Here is a 10,652-nt window from a genome sequence, read left to right on the forward strand (position 1 = left end):
CACATACCAAGCAAAAAAAGCTATCTGTTTGCATCACATTTTAAATGAGAATTACGCTGTGGGTGATTTTGGTTTTTTTCTTCTTTAAATTAAAAACTAGCATATTGACAGTAGATTTATAATATTCTATATAAGAACTGAATTATCATTTTAATACATTACCACAGTTCACACATACATAGAGCAAAAGGAAAAATATTTCCTGTTTCCTCAACTGGCAACTTTTTTGGAAATACGTACGCATTTAAGGAAGATTCATCTTCCAAACCCAGTATTTGATACAATAGAACACGCTGTTCTGTTTTTTTTCAATACCTTTTTAAAACAACAGCTCAATAAAATACCTTACTTCTACAATAAACAAGCAGCATTTATTACCATCTCCTTTTCGTGGTTTAACAGGGCTGACTTCTCTTCCAAACTGGAAATCTGCATCCTGTAACAGACTGCTTTCTCCTTGCATTTCCTCCTCTATTCCACTCTCAGATGAGTGACCACTCAGTGTCCCTTCATTCCAGTTTTTATAGATTTCATCAGAATTTTTTCTTCTGTGTTCCCTATTTTTTCTGCCCAGTGTTGATTCCAGCTCTGCACTTCCATCTGTGCTTGTTCCGTTACAGGCTTTAGCTTGAGGAAAATGTTGCGTTACAAAGCCCACAAACTTCTTTCCTCTTTTAGCAGCTTCATTAACCTGTATTTACAACAGAAATTTATATGCAAAGTGACTTTAGAATTGCATGTAACTTTTTTTTTTTAAAAAAAAAAACCTTCTATATATATGTTATGTTTAACTAAACTGCTGATTTTCAAGGACAAAGACACAACACTGTACTACAGGAGGGTGGTTTGTCTTCGTACGCTGACCATGTTTCAAAGCAAATGCAAGTCTTCCAGCATGTCTTTGGACTCAGGCCAAATAAGGTGGCCAACACCGGTACTGACTTTAGTGTATACAAAATCCTTCATTTAGAACAAATCCAAAGTATTTTACTTGCTATGTCGTAGTGATAAGCAGTATGCTGGTGCAATAAATAGTATTGTTTCTCTAAACATGTGATGAAATATCTGTTTGTCACGTGTCATGATTCATTATCCCCTGGTTCCCTTAAAGGCTACTCAGCTTCATTATTACTGAGAATAGCGAAGGAGCAGAGAAAGGAGGGAGCTAGAAGCAAATTAAAACTCTCTTAACTCTGCTTTCAGCTAGCAGTGGGTCTTTTTCTCTGCACTGAAGCCTCAAAATACAACAGTAGAATATGTGCCACCTGTGGGATGTGTCTGTTCTTGGAGGCAGGTTTTTTTTTTTTTTTTGCTGGAATAAGGAGTGCTGCCATTTAGGAAGGTGATCCCACTGCCATCTTGTGCTACAAGCTCCCCTGTGCAATGAAGTCCTTCCAGGAAAGTACAGAAACCCCAGCCCAGAAGAAGAAATCACCTGGGAAGTACTGGATTAGTGAGGGCAGAGAGAAGGATCTCTACCTAGTTAACTCACATAAACTATTAATCAAGAGAATGAATAACACTCAAATAGCTGATGGTACTACAATCCCTTTTTAGTACCATGATAGACTGAAGTGTTATACCTCCATCATTATGTACGTACAGCAACGATATGCTATGCCAAACACTGTGATTATACAGAGCTGCTGCTTCTAAGACAACCAAAATAATTTTAAATGTGACAAGAAACATACAGAAAAAGAGGCAATATGACAATCTTTTTCCTGAAACGCCACAAAGTCTTATAGGTTCAGATTTTTTTTTTTTAAAGTAATTTTATATTGGATTACTGGCTCAGTCTTTTTAAAACCCTGGAAGCAGTTTAAAATCACTTACTACTACGGTTCCAGATTTGCTTGCAAGACTGAAGCACTGCTAATTTCAAGTGTATTTTTCCTTTAAATGTTTGTCTAGTATGCTATACAACCAACCTGGCAATACACATATAGTATAAATGTGTAATGGAATCCCATTTTAAATTTGAAACACCTGAAAATTTCAAAACAAGCCATTTAGAAATTTTAACCAACTCTGATAATTTCAAAGATCATTAAAGTTCTCCAATATGCTTCTTCCTCTACTTCTTTCTTTGACAGCTAATGTAAAAGATATTACAAGAGTTAGAGCGATAACAATAGTTTCCTGTTTCGGCAAGTCTTCAATTTTGCAGAGGAAGTGAAACACAAAAAGAACTAGAACTAGAGTTTGCATTCCAGTGGAGGTTTAGTTTTCTTTAACTATACAATATTTTCAAAAGCTGTGCCAAGTAAATATTTAATACAATTACTGTGTATTTTGTATTTCTGTTAAAGAATGAAAAAAAAAATTCTTTCTTAGAAACTGAATATATTCATGTTCATTAGGAATACCTTACTTAACCCAGAACAACATAAAATTCAGTTTTTTTGAAAATATTAATTCCAGAAAAAGCTATCATACAACCATTTTATAAAGGCTGACTGAGAGTTTGGGCCTGACTCTGCTTTCAGTGGTGTAAGTGCCCAGTCTCCCAAAGCTTTACAGGGATCAGTACTAGGTCCTAAATTCGAAGAAGCAACTAGTGAAGAAAAATAACTCCTTTCTCATCAAGAAAAGACTTTGTAGCTTCTATAAAATAAACCAAGGTTAAAACTAAAAAAAAAAAAAAAAGAAAAAAAAAAAGAAAAAAATCAACGACTAAATATAACTTACATGTATGATATAAATAAAAATATCAAGTGAAGTTTTAAAAACCCCTCCATTACCTTTTCCAACAGTTCTTTCACTACCTCATTTGTCAGTGTTTCATACATTAAAGGACATTCCTCAATCACCAGCCTGGGGTGCCTTTGTCCTCTGGGTGCTGCATGCTTCTGGCTAGAACACGGAAAGAAAGCAGTCTTTGTCAGTAGTTTGCTGCTAACTTGGGCAAATGCTTGCACATAGAATTCTTTTCTTTTGGAATAGTTATGAATTAAATCCTGGCAATGCTTCTTCATACCTTTATTTAGAACTCCGTGGTTTTTGGTATTTTGTTCTGTTTCTTACACAAAGTGGCAGGTACTGTGTATTACAATGTCAGGGTAAGAATATTAATATTTAACAGGAATTTAATCTAAAGACTGTTAATAGACATCTTTTGGAAACTGAGCTTTGTTGACAAACAGCCCTGCTTTTGTAATAAACAAACTCAAAAATCTCTGATAATACAAAAAAATACAAATTTAAGCTATAAATTCAGCAAGCACAAAACAGGCTCAGTTTTGTAGAAGACATACTATCAATAGAAATGGTACTTTTACACTGTTAACATGCTGCTGTTTAGCTTTTGTAACTAAAGCAGAGTTGCAGCTATTGTATGAAATACAGTGTAGGCAAAAAACTAAAAATACAATGCAGTAGCAATTACTTTGTGCTAGGTAATGTTTAAATCACTCAGATTTGAGAATCCACCAAGCTTTAACTTCCATTTAAAGTTAAAGAATAGTATTCATCATGCTTTATCTAAAGCCAGTTAGGTTATTACTCAGACAACAGTATTTGGTGTATATCAAGAATATAATAGGATTTTATTTGATGTTTCCTTCACACAGTCTTTTGCTTTAGAATGAAACATCAATGAGACACACTCAAATATAAAAGGTAACTTTCCAGATAGCAGTCGGAGAAGGTGTATTTGCCTACAGGAAAACCAACATAGGTACATATGGCACCTGCATAGGAAATCGGGAACCTACACCCAACAATTTCACATGTAGGCTGCAGGGGCTCGTCCTTCACCTATTCAAGGGCCTAAAGGTTCAAACCACAACTTCATAAGGATCCCACATCTACAGGGATAAGGTGAATTGTGTGAGCTGTGTGCTGGCAGTGTCAGCTCTTAGAAGCCTCAGTTCCAGAGAGCAAGTATTCTGCTCTTCTTATTCAAGCATTTGCCCACATGGACAACATTCACCTTGTCTGCAGATGAATTTATAAAGGTAAGTTGTATGAGCAACAAATACCATGGACAATGCTTGTTTAAACAAAGCATTTGAGAAGCTCCCTCAAAGGAACTTCTTCATGTTTTACAGAATTATTACTGCAGTGGCAGGGGGTATCTTCCAACTCACACCCTTCCGGTCTTCCCAAAGAAAATGAAAGAACCTTTGTGCGTTGCACTAGGACTCAGGAGAGAAGGGGAAGCATGACAGCTCTTAATGTAATAAGAAATCCACTTTTCTAGCTATTCAGAATAAGATCAAAAGTTTATCTTCTTTGCATTCAGAGGAACTAATGGTAAAATTTCTTTGTACGTTTTCTGTACAATCACGTAGTGATTACAATGCAGTGAAAACAAGAGTAATAAACAAGACTACGAAGCTGGAACACAAACTCTTGACTCTCCTTCAGTGTTAAAACCAAGCTTTTGTATGCCCCAATCACAGAATGATCATTTCCTTCTTAATAAGAAGGAAAAATAAACTATCTCTGACAAACTAAGTAATTCACACTTTATAGGTCATCTTCCCTGAATAATGCTGTTATGGGAAAAGTGAAAACACAGAAGTTTTGAAAAAGAAGAAAATTAAAAAATCATTACTTACTCGCTCACCTTTCTAGACAAGGAACAGTTATTTGATTCTCTGAGGTGCTCATTTCAAGTTGGTAGTAAGTTATGCATGTTGAGCAATCCACTTACAAATGGCTTAAGTAATGGACCAATGTATTAAAATTATTTCACTGTTACCTTAATTTTAATCGTGAAAGTACCACTCGATACATGTGACTTGCAGGGAAATTCCTTCTATGCCCAATTGGCAGTATAATAGGATGAACGGCTCCTGCAACATATCCTTTGCTGTAATATTCTTCCACCTTAGATGCTATATCCAACACAGAACCGATCTTGATAACTTCTGGATTTGAGGAAGCTAAAAGCATTGAAAGCAGAAGAGAAGCACATTATACTGTGTATGTCCATAGACTTTTTGAGTGAGTTCCTTTTATATAAAACCACACACAATCTATCACAAGGCATTTACTAAAAAGCTACAGTTCTATTTATACAAGAAAAAACAGATTCACAGCTGATTCAACAGTATTCAACTAGTTGAAGTACGTGTTTTTACAAGCTAATATAAACTATTTTTAATCTATCTGGCAACACTTTCTGTTGGATCTAGCTTTGCCAAGCTAATTTAAGAGCCGCATCAACATCTAAACACACAACAGATCTGCACTTAACGAAGGAACTATTTTATCTAGCCAAAGCCTCAAACTTACTAAAGCAGTATCTTTCAACCCTAGCTGCAAGGTAAATTCCCATACAATGAATTTAAGGCTAGAACAACTGGTTTGTTTTTCTTAAATACTTTTTTTGGATCCCTTGGAAGTGATCTGTGGATTGCAGGTTGAAATTTTAACATAGTCCCAACTTCTTTTTCCAGCAGACCTAAGTACATGTCACTTAAGTAAGCCATGTGGCGTCACTAATTTCTAAGGAGGATCCCTCCGAGTGTGCGCAAGCATTTCCAATCAATAGACAGCAGCTAGGTACTACATAGCTATTGGGGGAAATGACATAGATAAATGGAAAACTTTTTTGAGAACCTTTTTTGAATGGTCTGATCCACAGCTTTTGCACAGAGAAAAGGAAGATTTCACACTGGTAACAGATCATATGTTTTAACACAGTAAGTCTTGACGGTCAGTATTTCCTGTTCCCCTCAGCTCCAGCTGGATTTGTAGATGCTCTCCGAGCCTCCACAAAGCAGGAAATCAATACTCATATAGACAGTAACTGAAGAGTAATTTTGCCAGCATATATTTGCCATCATCCAAGTTTTCATCCTTTGCAGATATGAACTCTTATGACAAGACAGCTTGGCTTGTCATTTGATGGTCTTTATCAGTGACCCTTGCTGCAAGTGACATACTTTTTTGTGTTCTGATGGGTCCTTCTCTTTGCAAGGCTTTCAGTGCATTAAGACCAGTGTTCAACTATATTAAAAGATGCCTCAATGGGAATTAAGCGACCTCAACACTTTGAGATATAAACATTTTAACATGCTGCTTTAAACATTCCCTTTCAAACCATATAATAAACTGGAAACAATTAGATACACTAATTCTCTTTTGATTCTGTAATTTTAAAAAAATGATATAAAACAAAAAAGAACAGATAAATGCAACGACATAAGTCTCACTGCTTTGTAAATGTATTCCTTCGAGTTAATTTCATGTTCTTACATCCTCTTATCTACCTGCCCTATATTGTAGGTGGGCAATAGCAAGGAATTTAAGGACTTTACCAAGAACACAGCAAGTCACAAAGTCTAACTGTCCTACTGGCTTAAAGTATCATAAACCAGATATAGGCAAACTAAAGATTCATAAATCTTTTATTCTGATAAACTGAATTAGAATTCTGGTGGTTCATGAGTGATGTGTTCTGTAAAACATCAATCTCTATACTGCTTTCCCACTATAAAATGGGGATAATACTGATATATATACATTATAGAGGGCTTTTAAAAAAAAAAAAACAAACAGAAAACAAACCAGGAACTAATATTTTACAACATTCAAATGCTTTTAAATACCAACTTTTACTAAAGGGAAAAAGGAATGGAGGCCTACTTTGCTTGTCACTATAGAAGCCTTAAGAGCTCAGAAAAGCTATCAAGAGAAACCAGAATAACGTGTACCATGGGAAACGCACACTACCAAAAAGTATCGCTAACATACATATCGACAGTTTATTGCTGATAACTAGCAAACTCAACCTATTAATGTAAACTCTTCCATTTTCAGTCATAGGGACAGGACTGTTGCACTTTCTTGTGCTACCTTGCCTTTTTTTTTTTTTTTTTTTTTTTTTTTTAAAAGCAGACAGTATATCACAGCCCCCCCCTTTGGATGATATTGATATTATGGATGATATTTTGCCCTTAGTAACACCTCCATCCCATGATTCCACTCATAGTAAATCCAGGAGACATTAACTATATATTGAAGAAATAACCGCTCTACAGCCCACAAGCCAAAAAAAAGCAAGAATATATGCAACATGATCATCACTTCACTGATTTTGCAAATGTCTTAACCATTTTTCATTAAGGAAATTTCCTTCCTGACGTGCTGTCAACAAGTAGCCAGAATACTTCTACAAATAACAGAACTACAGCTATCTTGCTAGCTTTATAGTAAACTTGAGATGCGTGATATTGAAGATGATGACAAAACAGCACTTCATACATATTCATACTGTTATTCAGAGTGACAAGAACTTCACAGCATGTCATCTTAGTAGGCTGATGTGAAATATCCTTGCATCAATATTCCCCTCTTTTCCCTAATAGAAGAGATGTGGAAAAGGCATAAGCATTCTGCTTGAGTAGGAATATCTAAACTATCCCTACTTTATCATTAAACTGACCTCAAAAAAAAATAACAGCTGTTTTTGTAACTGAGATGCCTCATGATCGAGACTGTAGAATTTACAATCCTTGACAGGCATTTAAAATTACACTTCAGAGTCCACTGCTCCCTTTCCTTTGTACTATTAAATACCACCAAAATAAAAGACTGGCTGCAATTTTCTTGTTTGGGATTCTCCTGATGCAGAACCACCTTCATGGAACTCAAAGCTCATTTTTACAATAGGGATGGGAGCATTTTGGGGACCAGGAGGGGAGAAGCCAAGGTACAATACACTGCTGATAACTATTTAAGATGTGCAGGGACTCCAGCCAGCGAATTTAGACTACAGCATGGTTGACCTAATCTGCATCGTGGCTTGGGAGAAGATCAGGGACTCCTGAAAGTCTCCCCAGCAGGCTCACTTCGACTTCACATAGCATAAATCTGATGAAGCAGAGAATAAGGCATATTAAACTGAAATAATGCATTTATGCTTGCTATACTTCTATCTTAATGCAGGACACAGCTTACTGTAGGATCTTATAAAAGATACTAAGTGCAGATTTTGTTTTACTTGGTACCAGATTCAGTGGTACCAAGTCACTCAGGTAAACAGAAATCTCAGATGTTGGGTAAAATCTTGCTCTGGAAATCAGCAGATACAGAGTGCCATGAAGACATAACACACAACTTGACAGCAGAGTGAAAACTAACTTTGGTCTAAAGTGATAAAAGGCTCTGACTTAGGTTTCATTTAGCCAAAGGATATTCAAGTAGCAACAAGTATGTGAGCAAGTTGATTGGGATAGAAGGAGAGAGAGAAAAAAAAAAAAAGCCCAAAATATTCCCCACAGTACTTTAGCCAATCCCACATTTCATAAGCAAACAGAATTCAGAAATGTCTCCAAGATAGTAAATACACCATTTTTTTCTGTATTCATGGTCTTAGCTCTAAAGAGTAGAGCCCTCACCCCAAAAAAATATTTTAAAGGAAATATTTTAAAGGTCAAATACACACACAGCTAGAATGATTCAACAGAAAGATACCCGTGTTTACAAATCTACTTACTTACAGTTTGAAACCAGAAAAAGTTAAGCAACTATCTAAAACTGATCTTACTGTTATTTAGCATTCATAATTCCAGAATAAGTCACTGAAGCCAAGTGCTTCTGAATATCAGACTAAACAGGAGAAAATGAATCTTTACTGCTGTAGTGACACGTTATTAAAATAGATACACCTTTATTTGCACTTGTTTGATGTGCTTTTTCTTAAAAGTCACAACCACCTTTACAACAAATCCTTTACACAACACTTCCAGAAACGTGTTACTTTAAAACATAGCAAAACTATTCAGAACACAGACTGTTTAAGAACACTAAATGCACTTCAGTCTCCAAAAAAAAAGTTTTAGTATCCTTTCTATTATCAGTAGATTAGTAGGTAATTCATGTATGCATTAGGCAGCCTAGCTTTATTTCCAGTATGTTACCACTACTACTTACTCAACAGTTTTGTTTCTTCAAAAAGAACAAGCCAGTGAGAAACTCTCTATATGTGTAAATAAACAGAACAAATACAGTTGGATGTCAAATACTGTAACTTAACAGAATGTGCCTTCTATTACTATCTTGCACTTTTTCAATGAACAGACTGACACATTTTAAAAGAAAATTATTACTACAGTCCTTTGATTTAGAATTGAAACTAAGCAGAGGACAAGTTTTGTTTATGAAAGAGTTCCTGAAATTTTAACAGGACACACACACTTTCTCCCTTTATCAAACCCTTGTAGCAATTGCATTTACTTCAAATACTTGTTATTAAGAATTTCCAGTAGACTGGGTTGTTATAAAATTCAAGTTACTACAAAGTGACTGCAAAACTGAGCTGTCTGTTCTCAGAGGGCAGCCATCTGGGCTTGTTTATGTTTTCAACTTCGTGGAACAGGGAGTTGCTCTGTTAGAGACGGGACACCCTCGGGAAGGAAGTATCCCACAGAGCACTGTCTGCCTCTAGCTACGCATACAAATTTTGTTTCATTTTGGTCACGATTTCAAAAGACTATTCAACAAGTAAAGCATTGGGAAAAAATAGTAAGATGAAACTAAGACTCTTACTAAAATAGCTACCAAGAGACCGGGGTGGGCATAAGAGGGGAAGCTACTCCTGGTATACAACTAAGAAACATACTTACTTCTGCATAAAGTAACAAGGACAATGACAGTCTGTTTTCAGAAGTTGAGCACGTTTAAAAAAAATTGTTATTCAATTAATGCTCAGGCACAGTGTATTTTCTGAACCGTCACACCAAATTCAGACAACCATTATTCAAAGTGAGTACGGATGGCAGTAACTGACTCACAGGAAACTAGGAAAATCTCTAACAGTTTTTAGCCAGCTTCCTTAACAAGGACAGTTGTGTAATTTGGAGGGTTTGGTTGTTAAAAATACTTCAGTAGTTTCCATTGTAATTTTATCTAAGTGAGGACCTTCGTCATGATTTGTGTTTCAAAATAAAAGTCTTACGTCTTGGCTGGCTTTGATAAAAGTATCTAAGATTTACTGTAAGTCAAGCAAGACAGAACTAAGTTATCTCATTCCTTGCTTTCTCAGAATAGTAAAGATATAACATAAAAAGATACCTTCTAAAGTAAAATCCAGCAATACATATTCATAAGCAGAATCCGTCTTTGTTTCAACTTGTGGTCTCTTCAACGTAGAAAAGATTTTTCCAGGGCTGCTATCATCTGGGTCTTCCAGCTTTCTCAGTCCGCACCCCATGGCAAGATCTGCAAATGATTAAATTACAGAAAGAGGTGGGGGGAGCAGCACGATCTGTCGCTCTCACTACAGGGGGGAAAAAAAGTAACCAGATAATTCCCTTTGATTTTGTTTTCTATTAGCCGTAAATCCAAATACAGAAAAAGTCCGGTTCCCAAATCAAAAAGCAAAGGTACTTTCCATTCATTTTTCATACAGAAACAGTAAGCCCGTGACGATTGCAAGCTACAAACTTGGTAAGAGTAGGCTTGATTTCGCAGCAGTGTTAGAGCTGCTACAAACTAGCAGAGATTTTTCCATGCCACGTCAATTTACAGCCAGCCCCCTATCAGTGCTCTCTTGCAGAGGACACCAATAGTGCTTTGTTTGTCGTTCTAGACTGACTGGGTAAGGGGGGGCAGTAGGGGGGAAGAAGAACTGAAAAAGAAAGTTAGAGAAACTTGTCTGTAATTACTTACGTCCAGAAGTTCTACTCAACTGCAGT

The 10,652-nt window shown here is 36.1% G+C and overlaps 1 protein-coding gene across 2 annotated transcripts in view; it reads right to left on the minus strand.

Moving 5' to 3' along the window:
* RFTN2 (raftlin family member 2) overlaps window positions 1-10,652 on the minus strand; it is a 31,885-nt gene extending 21,233 nt beyond the window's left edge. For both annotated transcript variants that reach the window (XM_082312150.1, XM_082312149.1), the window contains exons 1-5: window positions 10,627-10,652; window positions 10,030-10,176; window positions 4,709-4,892; window positions 2,745-2,856; window positions 379-691 (exon numbers count right to left, since the gene is read on the minus strand). In XM_082312150.1, the coding sequence (XP_082168276.1) occupies window positions 379-691; window positions 2,745-2,856; window positions 4,709-4,892; window positions 10,030-10,168 (748 nt within the window). In that variant the 5' untranslated portion in view covers window positions 10,169-10,176; window positions 10,627-10,652. The remainder of the gene's footprint in view (window positions 1-378; window positions 692-2,744; window positions 2,857-4,708; window positions 4,893-10,029; window positions 10,177-10,626) is intronic.

Source organism: Platalea leucorodia (genome assembly GCF_965183815.1).
Source record: "Platalea leucorodia genome assembly, chromosome: 5".
Lineage (NCBI taxonomy): Eukaryota > Metazoa > Chordata > Aves > Pelecaniformes > Threskiornithidae > Platalea > Platalea leucorodia.